This window comes from Tachyglossus aculeatus, chromosome 1 (assembly GCF_015852505.1).
Source record: "Tachyglossus aculeatus isolate mTacAcu1 chromosome 1, mTacAcu1.pri, whole genome shotgun sequence".
NCBI classification, from domain to species: Eukaryota; Metazoa; Chordata; class Mammalia; order Monotremata; family Tachyglossidae; genus Tachyglossus; species Tachyglossus aculeatus.
In genome coordinates this window covers 124,357,912-124,373,397 of record NC_052066.1, presented here as the reverse complement: position 1 = coordinate 124,373,397, position 15,486 = coordinate 124,357,912, and the positions used below count along the sequence as shown (strand labels likewise).

At 40.0% G+C, this 15,486-nt stretch overlaps 1 protein-coding gene across 1 annotated transcript in view; it reads left to right on the top strand.

Annotated features, from left to right (window-relative positions):
- Positions 1 to 15,486, top strand: part of COL19A1 (collagen type XIX alpha 1 chain) — a 335,135-nt gene that overhangs the window by 253,163 nt on the left and 66,486 nt on the right. The window contains exons 24-32 of the mRNA XM_038744466.1: positions 1,270 to 1,305; positions 1,408 to 1,461; positions 1,549 to 1,602; positions 3,209 to 3,250; positions 5,616 to 5,720; positions 5,811 to 5,864; positions 6,124 to 6,177; positions 10,186 to 10,239; positions 11,078 to 11,131. Coding sequence (XP_038600394.1) covers positions 1,270 to 1,305; positions 1,408 to 1,461; positions 1,549 to 1,602; positions 3,209 to 3,250; positions 5,616 to 5,720; positions 5,811 to 5,864; positions 6,124 to 6,177; positions 10,186 to 10,239; positions 11,078 to 11,131 — 507 coding nt within the window. The remainder of the gene's footprint in view (positions 1 to 1,269; positions 1,306 to 1,407; positions 1,462 to 1,548; positions 1,603 to 3,208; positions 3,251 to 5,615; positions 5,721 to 5,810; positions 5,865 to 6,123; positions 6,178 to 10,185; positions 10,240 to 11,077; positions 11,132 to 15,486) is intronic.

Here is a 15,486-nt window from a genome sequence, read left to right as displayed (position 1 = left end):
AGAACAGTGCTTTGCACATAGTAAGCGCTTAGTAAATGCCATTATTATTATTATTATTATGTACCATAATTCCCTTAGTCTCTATGCCTGTGGCCATTCTGATTCTCTTTGATATACTCCAGCCACACCAGCCACACCAAAACATGCCAGGAAATCACAGTCCATATTGACTCAGCCTAATTTGCTCGAGTGCTGGGAAGAAAACTGGCTGGCAAAATGTAGACTATGTTGGGATGGAATCTGAACCATTCATTCACAAAGTGCTGCCAACCTGCTTCACACCCAGCAGAGTTGTTACCATTCTGGTTCTGAAGCAGCACTGAATGGGCCTCCGAAGACTGCAGAAAGCTCCCTGGAAGGGATTGAAAGCAGGATGCATTACTTGTCTTCTTAGATTATCTGATTTAAAGAGCTATTTTCTACATGGTAGACATCAACCCTAACTCTGTCACACACTTAATAGACTGCTATGCACCCAGTAGATGCTCAGTGTATATTTGATTTTTCAGTTTTTCGTACAATAGGCACTGTAATAAAGTCCTCTGTTTCCTAAAGTATCCAGTTCATCATCAAAATAATTTAACTAACACCTACTGTGCACAGAATATTGAACACCATGCTAGATGGTAACTCCTTGGGGGTAGGATTGAATCTTCTAACTCAGTAAATGCATTTATTAAGTGCTTACTATGTGCAAAGCACTGTTCTAAGTGCAGGGGAGGTTACAAGGTGATAAGGTTGTCCCACAGGGGGCTCACAGTCTTAATCCCCATTTTACAGATGAGATAACTGAGGCCCAGAGAAGTTAAGTGACTTCCCCAAAGTCACATGGCTGACAATTGGTGGAGCAGGGATTCGAACGCATGACTTCTGACTCCAAAGCCCGGACTCCTTCCATTGAGCCACACTGCTTCTTCTCCTAAGCACTTAGTGCAGCACTCAGCACACAGTAGTCTTCAACTATTATTGACTTGTTGATCCTAGGCATTGTACAAGAACTATTTGTAGCCCCGCCCTTAGGCTGCTTACCATCTAATAGGGAAAACAAGGACAAACACAGGGTCCTAAAACAAAGTTAACGGTTCAATATATACATACAGGATTAATCCCAGAAGCAACAAGTTATGTACAAGTCCTTCAGGATTTTCACGAGTGATTGGAATAACTAAGACAGATAAGTGTCTTTGTAAACTTTGCAAAACTTCAACTGCACCTAGGCACAGCTTTCGGTACTTCAGCTAAGCCAATTCATTGCACTGTGATTTGCAGGGCTCCGCGGGTCCCTCTGGAGAACCGGGCATTCAGGTAGGCCACTTGGAAAATCATTTGACATGGTAAATTCAACATGCTTAGTGTAAAGTAATTTCAGGAAATCTATTCTCATGAAAACCAATCTCTTCCCTGCAGGGCCCGAGGGGTCTCCCTGGGTTACCAGGAATAGCAGGCCTCCCAGGTGCCGATGTAAGTTACCTCCCTGAATATCATAGAATTTTAACCAGCCCCTATGTTGACCAGAGGATATTAAAATGTGTTTCTTCCTATTTTCAGGGAGCTCCAGGGAGAGAAGGCAAGCCAGGGCTTCCAGGTCCCCCGGGTGAGCCGGTATGTATACAGACTAAGTGTGTGATTTACACAATTTAAATGCTTGGCTGTGCATATAGAAGCCAATCAACCTATGGGGCAGGTTTCACTATCCAAATGAATTAGACTATTCCCGTGACAGCCTGGTGATTTTATTTATGTTATACTGAAAGTTGAGACTGTCGGCTCTTTTGTGATAAATGATTATTTTCTGGCAGTTATAATTTAACTGTAGAAGTTTGCCCCAGGCCATGCCTTGGCATATAATGTCTCATTTAGAGGAGTAATTTTATTTGAGGTTTCATTTGAGGTTATGCTCTGCACACAGTAAGCGCTCAATAAATACGATTGATGATTTGAGACTTTTTTTAAAGGATATTGTTCGCTGATGTTAAACTGCAGCAATAATTAGCAACCTGAATTATAGACTTTTGTCACTTTTTCGTGCTTGTCATGAAATAAATGGTATTTTCCAAATGAATGTTTGTGGGTAGATGGATAATTTTATAGCAAGTATTGACCTATTCTATTAATGAAACAAGAATGTCAGATTTTTAGTAAATACTGCTATAAACTTCAAGCTCTTCATTAGACTGGAAGCTTCTTGAAGGCTTACAAGGCAGGGGGGAGACAATACAAATAAACAGACATCAATAAAAATAAATAAAATTACAGATATATACATAAGTGTTGTGGGGGAGTGGGGGGGGGGGAAGAGCAAAGTGAGCAAGTCAGGGTAAAAGGGAAGGGAGTGGGAGATGAGGAAAAGTGGGGGTTAGTCTGGGAAAGCCCCTTGGAGGAAATGTGCTTTCAGTAAGGCTTTGAAGAGGGGGAGAGTAATTATCTGGCAGATTTGAGGAGGGAGGGTGTTCCAGACCAGAGGCAGGGCATGGGCTGAGGTCAGCAGCAAGACAGGCTAGATCAAGACACAGAGAGAAGGTTAGCATCCGGGGGAGTGAAGCATGCAGATTGGGTTGTGGAAGGAGATAAGCAAGGTGAGGTAGGAGAGGGCAAGGTTATGGAGAGCTTTAAAGCCAATAATGAGGAGTTTTTGCTTGATATGGAGGTGGTTAGGCAACCACTGGAGATTTTTGAGGAGGGGGAGTCACATGCCCTGAATGTTTCTATAGAAAGATTATCTGGGCAGTGTAGCAAAGTATGGGCTGGAGTGAGGAGAGGCAGGAGCTTGGCAGGTCAGAAAAGGAGGCTGATGCAGTAATCTAGGCAGCATAGGATGAGTGATTGTACTAAAGTGGCGGCAGTTTGGATGGAGAGGAAAGGATGGGTTTTAACGATGTTGTGAAGATGAGACTGACAGGAATTGGAGATGGATTGGATATGTGGGTTGAATGAGAGAGCAGAGTCACGGATGATGCCAGGTTATGGGTTTATGAGGTGGGAAGGATGGTTGTGCCTTCTGTAGTGATGGGAAAATTTGGGAGAGGACAGGGTTTGGGAGAGAAGATAAGGAAATGTGAAGTGATCATATGAAATGTGAGCCATTTAGAATGACTAGAATACCAAATCTGTAAACTTGGCACTGTCCATTTGGCTCAGGGAGGGAACATTTGGCAAAAGGTTCAAAATTCTTATCTTTTTTTTAAATCCTTTTCATTTTTTACTTCAGATTGCACTTCCTCTCTTAGGGGACATTGGAGCTTTATTGAAGGTAACAATTGTTTCCTAAAAATAATTTTTTAACTTTTTCTAATGAAAACAGAGCACTTTTATTAGAAATCAAATTCATTTGCACGTATCAGCCTGATGTGTAACTAAAACCAAAGACTGTTAAAGGTAAAGGTAAATGCAGCAAGACCTTGAGGAAAGGAGCATGGGGTCTGAGTATTCTAGTTCCAGCTCTGCCAAAGGCTTGCTAGGTGACCTTGAGCAAGTCATTTTACCTCTCTGTGCCTCAGGTTACTCTTCTATAAAATGGGGATATCATCTGCTTCTTCCTACCTCTTAGATTATCAGAGGTTTTTGGTACAGAGACAGTGTTTGACCTGAATAGCTTAATGTATCCAGCAGTTAATGCAGTACTTTAACATTTAATTATCAGTTAACAAACAATATTCTTAGTAGTATTTACTGGTATATATACTCCCCTCCATCCTTCTATGTAGTGCCCATTCTCTTTTCTCTTCAAACCTTCAGTGAGTCCAATTTAACCCACAGGAAGAAAATATCATTTACACCCATAAAGAGATTATTTGCCTCCTCTAGAAGAACAGTTTCCCATAAATGTTGAGCTAGCTCCTGTTCCATTCCTTCTTTTCCAAATAAATCGCTGAATTTTCCACTGTTTTTAAGCTACAGGCCTATATCTTCGTGCTATCAGAATGTTCCTGTTTTGACCCATTTAATCAGGTTTGCCTGTGTTTCTACTCCTTCACTTCATTAAATTTAAACTCACATGGAGTGAGTTTAAAGTGTCTTGGAATAAATGACACCATGCATTTGGTTATCTTTGCCTCATGAAGACATAGACTCTGAGCTTAAAGCATCGCCCTTGTAATGCTGTTGGCCTTACCCACCATTGCTTTCATTACCAACCTTGAAAGGAGGGCTAATGTCCTTCTATTTCACCGTACTGTCATGAGGGCTAGCTAGCAAAGATGATGTAAAGCACTTTGCAAATACCAAGTATGGCATTATTCCTTACAGTGTGCTTTTATTTACAAAAACAGGACAAAGCCCTTGGAAATGAACACCTGGTATAGTTATCAATCACTTTAAAAGATTAAATCTCCAGGGACCCAAAAGGCAAATTCAATAGTATATGAATCGGCAAACAGCAGTCAGTTGTAAAACTGATCCATTTTATGTACTGTGCCCATATCTAAATAATGAAACAGAAAAGGTAGTAAGTTCAGAATAGTTATATATTTCAAAGGTTTCTTCTTTCTTCAGTTCAAATGCAAACTTTTAATATTTTTTAAAAATAAGTAACAGTATTCATACATAATGTAAGTTTTGAAGTTGGGGGCTTAGATATTCTGTCTCCACCGTTCCTTAAAATTGTAGAAGTCAAACGTTTCATTTGTCAGGAGAAAGTTTTTTCCCTGTCAGTGCTATAAGACTTGTATTTGACTTGTGAGCTCCAACTGTTAAACTCTAGCTCCTCATAGACAAAATAAATTAAAAATTATTTTGAAGTCATTGGAAAGGTAATGTTCTTTCATTTTTCCATCAGATCTTGGATTTGCCATAAAATCTTAGCCCTCTAATAATATACTTGTCTGTCAAAATAGATGCCGCCACTGTTTTCAACCATTTTTTAGTGAACTCTGAACTCCTTTATTTGGGATACTATTCAACATAAGAAGGTCATGCATGAAAGGCAAAAACGTTAAACGAGCTATGTTTTTAAAACTGAGGTAGGAAACAAGTTTGACACACACTAATAATTCACAGTCACTTTTCTGATAAATGAGTTAAAAGGAGTTCAGAGTTAACTTTGACTCAAATTAAAGCATTAATTTGTGTGTGTGTGTGTGTATTAGTATTTGTCCAGAACTTTGTAAATTTTTTAACCTGTAAAAAGAGGTGTTCTTATTTTTTCCCTTCTAAAATGGGCAAACTAATGTTCATGGAAGAAACCTCAATCATTTTCACATCCAGGTGTCCTTCATAAAGACTGACCCCAAACTCAGATCTTCATATCTTGTTTTCTTTCCATAGATGCACTGTGTACACTGCCTATCAATATTCAATCTCTAACCAACTTTGGACATTGTGGCCATCACTAGTCTTCCAATCACCAGGGCTTTATAATAATTATGGTATTTGTTAAGTGATTACTATGTGCCAAGGACTGTTCTAAGCACTGGGGGGGGTACAAGCTAATCAGGCTGTCCCACATGGGGCTCACAGACTTAATCCCCATTTTACAGATGAGGTAACTGAGGCACAGATAAGTTTAGTGGCTTGCCCAAAGTCACAGAGCTGACAAGTGGCAGAGCTGGAAGTAGAACCCACGACCTCTGACTCCCTAGCCCAAGCTCTTCCCACAATTCCTTCTCTATTCCCAATAGAATGTGTGCAGCAGCTGCCCACATGGTGTCCCAGGATTTAAAAGTGTGAAAGGAGAAGAAGACATAACTGGTCAGCCTGGCCAGTATGATTCTGAAGCAAGGAAGGTAAGGTTTGCACTTCTAAGTGTTTACAGAAATACCTGCCATGTTTTAAACCTTAGCTACCTTCATCCTTGTTACCCATCTATCTTTCAGGGTGACATGGGGCCACGAGGTGCTCCAGGAATCCCTGGCAGAGAAGGACCAAAGGTAAATGAATGTTTCTAACTTTCTTTCCTTTCCCAAGAGCACCCAAAGCATTGCAAACATGGAAACCAGTAGGAAAGTGTGTATTACTGGTAAATATTTTGGCCACTGCCAACGTTGTCTTTTGATTCCTTTATAGCCTTTGCCCTTTGAGTTGTGACAGACACAGTCAAAGCTTCCAGTCCTAAGTTTCCTATCAGCAGAGTTTACGACGTGCCGTGAAAAAGAGGTTTTTTTTTGTTTTGTTTTGGTATCTTTGTAGGGCATCAAAGGTGAGCGAGGATTTCCTGGGATGCCTGGAGAGAAAGGGGATGAGGTAAAATGATTCTTATTTCAATAATGATGCTATTTTCTGTTGTTATTTCTATATAACCCTTTTGAAACACTGATAATCTGTGAAAGCCCTCCATGGAACACAGAAATAACAGTGTCCCTCCCAGTATGTTTACTCCTGGATGATGACTGAATTTAATGGAAGAAAAACATATCTCTAAAGGCACCTGCAGTTTTCAATGAATTGATCACACCTAGCCAGAAATTAGAGAAACTGAAACTTGGAAAAAATTGCTGATTCAAGGTCAACCTGGGCCACTATTTCTTTTAGATTATAATTCTTTCTCAGTCTAGTTTACATTAACACTTTGGAAAGTTAATTAGAATGATGAATTGTTGTTTCTTTGAGCAGTTGTAGTGCTAATAATTCTTAATGAAACTAAGCAAACCATCTGGCAAGTGCTAACCTTGCTGTTAATTGAAGAAGCCAGAATAATAAAAAAACAGCTGTTATCTAGTTTCAGTTGTTTTGCACTTATACTTCAGCAGGATTTTATGTTATTAACTACTCCCGTTGCTATCATGTATTTTTGTTATTGAAGCAGTTTCTGAAATGTATCCTACCTGTCCTGACTTTCTGAAAGGTGAAGAATGTTAATAAGGAGGAGAAGATTAGTCCCAACCTCCCCAGTTACATCTCCCCATCAATTATTTTTGCATTTGTTTGAATATGGTTTTGTTTATTCCTCATTTCTCTATTTGTTGCTTTCATTTGTTTTTATCATTTGCATCTGTGCTTTACTCTTTTACCTAACAACAATAATATTAATGAAATAATATTGACATTTGTTAAGCACTTACCAAGCACTTACTAAATAATAATAATAATAATAATAAGGGCATTTATTAAGCACTTACTATGTGAAAAGCACTGTTCTAAGCGCTGGGGAGGTTACAAGGTGATCAGGTTGTCCCACATGAGGCTCACAGTATTAATCCCCATTTTACAGACGAGGGAACTGAGGCACAGAGAAGTTAAGTGACTTGCCCAAAGTCACACAGCTGACAATTGGTGGAGCCAGGATTTGAACCCATGACCTCTGACTCCAAAGACCGTGCTCTTTCCACTGAGCCACGTTGCTTCTCTAAGCATTTACTAAGCACTTCTGATGGTTTTGACACCTACCTCCATGTTTTGTCTTGTATCTGTCTCCCCCTACTAGACTGTGAGCCCATTGTTGGGTAGGGATCGACTCTATATGTTGCCAACTTGTACTTCCCAAGCGCTTAGTACAGTGCTCTGCATACAGTAAGCACTCAATAAATACCTGATCACCTTGTATCCTCCCCAGCACTTAGAACAGTGCTTTGCACATAGTAAGCGCTTAACAAATGTCATCATTATTATTATTAAATACGATTGAGTGAATGAAGAGCCGAACACTGTACTAAGGTTGGCATTTCCTGATTGTCTCCCCCCATTACACCTTAAGATTTGCAAGGCAAAGGCTTTATCTTTCATTTATGTCATAAGTAGTCCGTTGCCTTGTACAGTGCATGAAACTAGAAAGAATATAGAGGTATTCTGGACTCACTTAGGCAGCTTAGCTGTAGGAAGCTCCAAGGGGTGTGCTTCTGGGCCCCAGGGAAAGACAGCATTCATGATATGCATTGGTTAGACCATTTGGAATAAAATCCCCAAAGCTGTCCTTACTTTGTGCTCTACTGGGGTTATTTTTTAAAGCAGGCCATAAAAGAGAGTTACATATAATTCTTGAACACTCTGGTTTCCATGAAATTGCAAATGCCCTTCTGTTCCAGTGGTGCTACTAATGTGGTCCCTTACTCATATCTCATTTTTTCTGGGTAAGATTTCTTGTAATGGGATGATATTACATGGAATAGCCTTCCTGTTAATAAAATGAGACGTGTTGCTTCGTCCATGATTATTAGCCTTCTATTGTATTGAAAAATGCAGTGGAACCACATGTAAGGAAGAAGGTACTAGTAAGTAGAGAATTGGCAACTCAGAGATCTCTCATTGGAAAGAAAATGGAAGGCCAGTGTTTTCAAAACACAAAGTGAATACAAGATCAGAATTATAAAATAATACAATTAGAAAAAATGGAAAAAGTTATTGGCCATCAATTGTAATATTGGAGAACAAATATTAAAATCATAATTACTAAAAAAAATTGAAAGTTGGAATTCCTGAAGTAGTGAAGGAACCTTACCCTAAGGATCCCAGAAAGACATGCAGTAGCTTTAAATTTGTACATGGCTTGGTACTGTATGCCCTTCTGTTTAGTCTTTCTCAATGACCAACTTGTCTCTTAAAATTATCTTATTGCCCTTTATGCATCTGCAGTAACTCCTGTCTTCACTGCAAAATGCAGCTTGTTCAAAGAAAGACTGCTGAGGTTGTATTTTTTTTATTCATAGCCTGCAGTTTATTTTAAAGTTTAATGTAGTCATCAAAGGTTAATGAGCCCCAGGCATATAAATTAGACAGAGTGAAGACTCACCTCTCAAATGAGCCAGTTTTGAAAAGGACTCTGAATGAAAGTAGGGATACATATATAAAGATATATAGATATACATATACATATAGATATTATCCATATACAGATAGATCATTTCAATATGAGAACTTGGAGAAGAAGCAATTTTTAATATTTATAACCCTTTGGCCAAAAAACATCATCTTTTACAATAATTGAGCCATTGTTTGAGTTGATACTAGGAATAATAGCCTTTAGTACAATATGTTGTTAAATTGGAAAGATTAGACCATAAAAGGTCTGTGAACATTCTTGTAGCATGTTTCATGGAGAATAGCTAACTGAAATTTGATTTTTCTGTTTGAGAATATAAATACGTATCTTCCTTTATATGCATCGATATCTTAGAAAAAAATGGCATTCCAGTGGTCAAGAGATTAAATTTCCATAACTACCCTTGCCACTGCTTTCTAAGGAGTATGTGGAATCAACCATGAAAAGAAATAAAACTTAGCTATTCAATTCTGAAGTGGTGTCATTAGCTATTATAAAACGTGACCTATAACTAGGTAGCAGAGCTCATCAGACTGAGGTGTTTTAATGTGAGAAAAACATGTACTAATTTAGTTATACATTGTATTCAGTGTGTAAAAAAAAAAAAAAAAAAGTTTGCCCATAAAAGTCCCATGCCACTAGTAGCAGTGAGAATTCTGACCCGATATGCACTATGCATGTGTGGCACAGTTACAGCTGACCTAGAATACAGAAAGCCAACTGCAGGGGGAAAAGGGAGGACAAATGAGGAATAGACAAGTACAAGAGAAAAATCTTAGAGAAAACCATGAACGAGTCCAGATCATCCTGAGTGAGAGAGCAGGTAAGCCAGACTGAGGGAACCTGGGTGAAAAGTTGTAAGGGGCGAGAAATGAGGTTGTAGGTCAGGGACAGGAGGCCACAGCTGCCAAACAGACAGGATAGGACAGGCTGGTGGTGAGGCATCAGTAATCAGAGGTCATGTTGGGCCAGAAATCAGGGCTCTGGGCAGATTGGAAACATGAGATCAAAGGTGGGTCCGGGGATCAGTGGGATGAGGCAGACTGGAAACAGCAGGGAGAGAGGCTGGTTGGGGATGAGCAGATGAGAAAAAGATTAGGGCTGCCCAAGAGAGCTTATGCCAGGGGAAGTGAGAGGTTCGGGGGGAAAAAAAGGAATGTAGAGATTAAATGGAGCAGGGGAAAAACAGTGCACCAAAATCTTGTGGTAATGGAGATACACATAAATTTCCTTATTCTGTGTAGGCAGATAGGTGGACTTCCTAGGACAAAATTGCCGTGTGTCTGAAGAGAATAGTGCTTTTTTTTCTCTAAAAGGTGAAAGTAGGTAAATGAATTCTGGGAGTTGACAATTGTGGGAATAACCAGTTTTTATCAGTATAACAAAAATCCCTCTGAAATAAAAACACTTTATTTTAAGCCACTACATTAGCATTAGTATGTTTCGCCTATCTGCATGTATGCAATATTTTATGGGGAATTATTACTCCCTTCCAGGGTCTCCAAGGAATTCCAGGCCCCCCAGGAGTCCCAGGCCCTACTGGACCTTCTGTAAGTATGTGGTATGACCCATGCCCCAATCCAGAAGATTTCTAAATGTCTCCATTTGCTGATTTGCCTCAAGATAAAACTAAATGGCACTGATTTTGTTAGTGTAAATCGAACAATTACTGTGTCGTAGTTGTTGGCCTCAAGGATCTCTATATAGACCACTATTCGTTGACTCTAGAGTCAGTATCATTCCTCATTATATGTGTTTGACTACGTACTTGGTGAATGCCGCAAGGTTAAAAGTAATTATTTTGAATATACTTTAATAATGATTGAGTTGATTTAGCTGGGAGAATGTATTTCTAAAACACTGGATTCACCAAAGTCTGACTCTTTATAATATTGAACCTGAATGGAAAAAAATTAGATATGAAAGCAAGGAAAACACATCTAGCTTCTCGAGCCCTCCAGAAAGGATGAAATTACATATTTTCCCATTTATAAGATGCAGGTTGTATCATTAAAAATGCTTATTATTCTTAAATTTCTTGAAATATTAAAAAAGTTGATGGCTTTCAAAAATAGTCCCCTTTTATAGAATAGTAATACTATGTAAATTGCCATTTAACAGATAAGCTAAATTCTTAACCATTTCAAAAAAGTTTTAGTTAAGGTCACTGTATTTAGTTGGCCAAAGTGAAAAAGCAGCCCCAAGTGTAAGTTTCACCCTTCAAAAGACTTATCAGTCGGAAGCAGCTACTTCCTATCACATCAGGCAGAATAGACTAGGAGTGACTTTATTAGGACAGTGACCTTCAAAATGTCTATGTTTTAAAAACCAAATTGTGATGCCATTTTATTGTTCATTTGCAAAAGAAGTGAAACTTTCATTTTACAGGGATCGTTTGGAAGGACTGGACACCCAGGCCCAGCTGGAGAAAAAGGTGATAAGGTACCAAACATTTCTTACTACTATCAGAGGAAAGGAGCATAAAGCATTTGCAGTATCGTACATGACTGGAGACAAGGCAGGAGAGCGATAGATAGCAAGAACATTCTCTGAAAGTCACAGGAGGCAACCTGCTGATTCTAGATAGTATTAGTGAATTTGCTTGGTAGAGTCACAAGGGAGCCCCTTTTTATTTTATTCTGTCCTGTGGAGTTCATTCTAGCCTGGATTACCCTTTGAGGTTAATTGGATTTCTACACTTAGATGAGCTTTGGGACAGAAACCAAGATGAAAACTAGGTGTTTATTTTGAATGGTGTGCCAGATATTTCCTTGCAATATTCAATTAACTTGTCAACTGATTCATGGACATTTTGCCATCATCAATTAGCAGAGAACAGAGGTTACGGTTGCTCTCAGTTTAGCAAAGCAGGTAAGATATTTTTGTGCTCTTCACAGGGAGGACAAGAAACAGAGGTGGACTGTAAGCTCATTGTGAGCATGGAATGTGTCTACCAACTCTGTTATATTGTGATATCATACTCTCCCAAGCACTTAGTACAGTGCTAAGCACTCAATAAATATGAGTGATTGATTCACATGGCATGTTTCATAGCCCTTTTTTGTAAGGATAGTTGCCACAGATCTTGACCAAGTTTCTGGAAACCAAATCTCCTAGCCGACAAAATCACTACTGAATCAGATGGACAGAAAGTTTCTGATTCAGTGCAGATGATTCCTTATTTATTGCACTTTTATCACCTCCTCACATGCTTCTCTCCCACAATATCACCTTCTAGTAAAACTGTCCTATTCCCCAGAGATGTACAGTCTCTCAACTCCCTCCAATTTTCCAAACTCCCAATGCCCCATTTGGTCCCCACTACTTTTGTTGCACAAATCCGTACCTTCAACTCTACCCTCCCTATTGAACTCTAGACTGTGAGCCCGCTGTTGGGTAGGGACCGTCTCTATATGTTACCAACTTGTATTTCCCAAGAGCTTAGTACAGTGCTCTGCACACAATAAGTGCTCAATAAATGAATGAATGAATGAATGAACCCCCTAGCTCCTCTGACTCTCTATCAATCCCATACCACCAACCTGCAGCCCTGGATCACCTCCTCTGCCCTTCAGCTCAAGCTTCAGAATTTGCTGGTGAAATCAATTTCATCTTCACCTTTTATGGCTCTGTCCTCTGCTCCACCTGGCCACAGTACTTTTTCATCCTCTTTAAATCCCATTTCCATTGCCTACACCAGCAGTTTCAGACTTTTAACTCCCTCTTCAAACTCCATCTGCCTGTTTTACTCACCTCTTTCCCCTAGGACCATACCATCTATTTCATCAAATAAATTGAAACTATTCCTGTTCACGTTTCCACTCTCTGATCCTTACCAGCAGTTTTTCTAAGGAGATTTCTGCCTCTTAAAGTCTACCTTCTCCACCTGTGTTTCTGACCCCATTCCATTGCCCTTTATTTAAACATTTGGCCCCTCCCTTCTTCTCTCCCTGACCTTCATCTTCAACCACTCACTCTTCAGTGGCTTTTAAGGGTACCTATATATCCCCTCTCATAATAACCCTCCCTTGACCTCAAAACACCCTCCAGTTATAACCTCATCTCCCTCCCATCATTTCTTTCCAACCTCTTTGAGAAGTTGACCCCCTTCAGCCTGGTTTCTGCACCTTCCATTCCTCAGAAACTGCCTTATAATAACAATAACAATAATAATGACATTTATTAAGCATTTACTATGTGGAAAGCACTGTTCTAAGTGCTGGGGAAGTTACAAGGTGATCGGGTTGTCCCATGGGGGGCTCACAGTCTTAATCCCCATTTTATAGATGAGACCACTGAGGCACAGAGAAGTTAAGTGACTTGCCCAGAGTCACACAGCTGACAATTGGTGGAGCCAGGATTTTGACCCATGACCTCTGACTCCAAAACCCGTGCTCTTTTCCACTGAGCCATGCTGCTTCTTAGACCCTATCTAAGGTCACCAATGACCTTTTTGCCAAAGCCAATGGCCTCTATTTCTATCCTAAACCTCTTTGACCTCTCAGCTGCCTTTGAATCTATGGACAACCCTCTTCTCCTGGAAACTTTATCTAATCTTGATCTAATCTTTATCTAATCTTGGCTTCTCCTATATCTCTAGTCACTCCTTGGTGTCTACCACTGGCTCTTTCTCTGCCCCCCCCAAATCCTAACTGTGGGAGTCTCTCAAGGCTCAGTTCCAGGTCTCCTTCTGTTCTCCATCTACACCCATTCCCCTAGTGAATACATTTGTTCTTGCTCCCATGGCTTCAAATACCATATCTATGCAGATGATTCCCAAGTCTACCTCTCCAGCCCCTACTCTCATTCTCACAGTTCCGCATTTCCTCCTATCTTCAGGAAATTTCTACTTAGATGTCCAGCCAAATGTCAAATTTAACATGTCCAAAACAGAACTCCTCATTTTCCTACCCAACCCTGTCCATCCTCAGACTTTCCCATCACTGTATAAAATACCCCCATTTTATCTTATAAACCCATTATCTTGGCAATTTTCTTTACTCATTAATCTGAAATTCAGTCTATCATCATGTCTTGTCTGTATTACCTTCATGCAATCTGCAGAATCCACCCCTTTCTCTGTATCCAAAATTCTACTATGCTGGTTCAAGAACTTATGATACCCTATCTTGACTACTATATCAGCCTATTTTCATATCTCCCTGCCTCCTATCTCTCCTCACTTGAGTCCATACTTTACTCTGTTTCCCGAATCATTTTTCTACAGAATTGTTCAATCCAGATCTCCCCACTCCTCGAGAACCTTCAGTGGTTGCCCATCCACCTTAGCAGCCAAGAGAAACACCTTACCATCAACTTCAAAGCACACAATCCCCTTGCCCCCACCTACCTTACTTCACTGACCTCCTATTGCAACCCTGTCCATAAACTTCACTCCTCTAATGCCAATCTACTCCCTGTACCTTGATCTCCTCTATCTCACCACTAACCCCTTGCCTGTGTCCATCCTCTGGCCTGGAAGTCCTCTCCTTTCATATCCAACTGACCACCTCTCTCCCTACCTTCAAACCCATCCTAAAATAATAGTACGAAGAATAATAATTATAGTATTTGTTGAGCACTTACTATGTGCCAGGCACTGTACTAAACACTGGGGTGGATACAAGAAAATTGGGTTGGACACAGTCCTAATCCCTATTTTCCAGATAAGGTAACTGAGGCACAGAGAAGTTAAGTAACTTGCCCAAGGTCACACAGAATACTTGTGGCAGATCCTGGATTAGAACTCTTGTCTTCTGTCTCCCAAGCCCGTGCACTTTCCACTAGGCCCTGCTGCTTCCCCATCAGATGTCCTCCAAAAGACCTTCCCTGAATAAGCCCTCACTTCTCCTAGTTACCCTTCCTTCTGCATCATCTATGTAACTGGGTCTGTATTCCTTATGCACTTCGATATTCACCCCAAATGCAACCCCACAGATGTGCAGATGTACTGATACTCTGCCTTTTGCTCTACCTATAATTTATTTTAATGTCTGGATACCTCTTGAGGTTAGGGAACTTGGCTATCAACTATATTGTAGTGTACTCTCCCAGATGCTTAATAGAGTGTTCAGTCATTCAATAGTATTTATTGAGCGCTTACTGTGTGCAGAGCACTTTACTAAGTGCTTAGTGTTCTCCATGTAGAAGCCTTCAATAAATGCCACTGATTGACTGGTTGGTGACCATCTGGTAATTTAATACCTAATCTTCACCCAATTAGCTAAGCAACATAGTTCTATCTTTAATATTTCCCCTTATTCTTTTCCTGTCTTTAATGTTCCTCCCTGCCACTCCTCCTGTGCCGCTCTCTACCCCTTGCTTCCCTCTGCTCCTGTGTCCCATTTTCTCTGCTTTTTTCATCTCCTGGTACCGCTCTTCATTTTCACTAGTCATTGTCCACATAATTGTCCTGTCTTTCCTCTGAAATACTGCTGAGCCCCTCTTTGTGCTTGCCTCTCATCTTCTCTTTCTTTCATTCATTCATTCAATCGTATTTATTGAGTGCTTACTGTGTGCAGAGCACTGTACTAAGCACTTGGGAAGTACAAATTGGCAACATATAGAGACAGTCCCTATCCAACAGTGGGCTCACAGTCTAGAAGGGGGAGGCAAAACAAAACATGTAGACAGGTGTCAAAATCATCAGAACAAATAGAATTAAAGCTATATGCACATCATTAACAAAATAAATAGAATAATAAATATGTACAAGTAAAATAAAGTAATAAATCTGTACAAATATATACAAGTTCTGTGGGGAGGGGAAGGAGGTAGGGCAGAAGAGGGGGTATGGG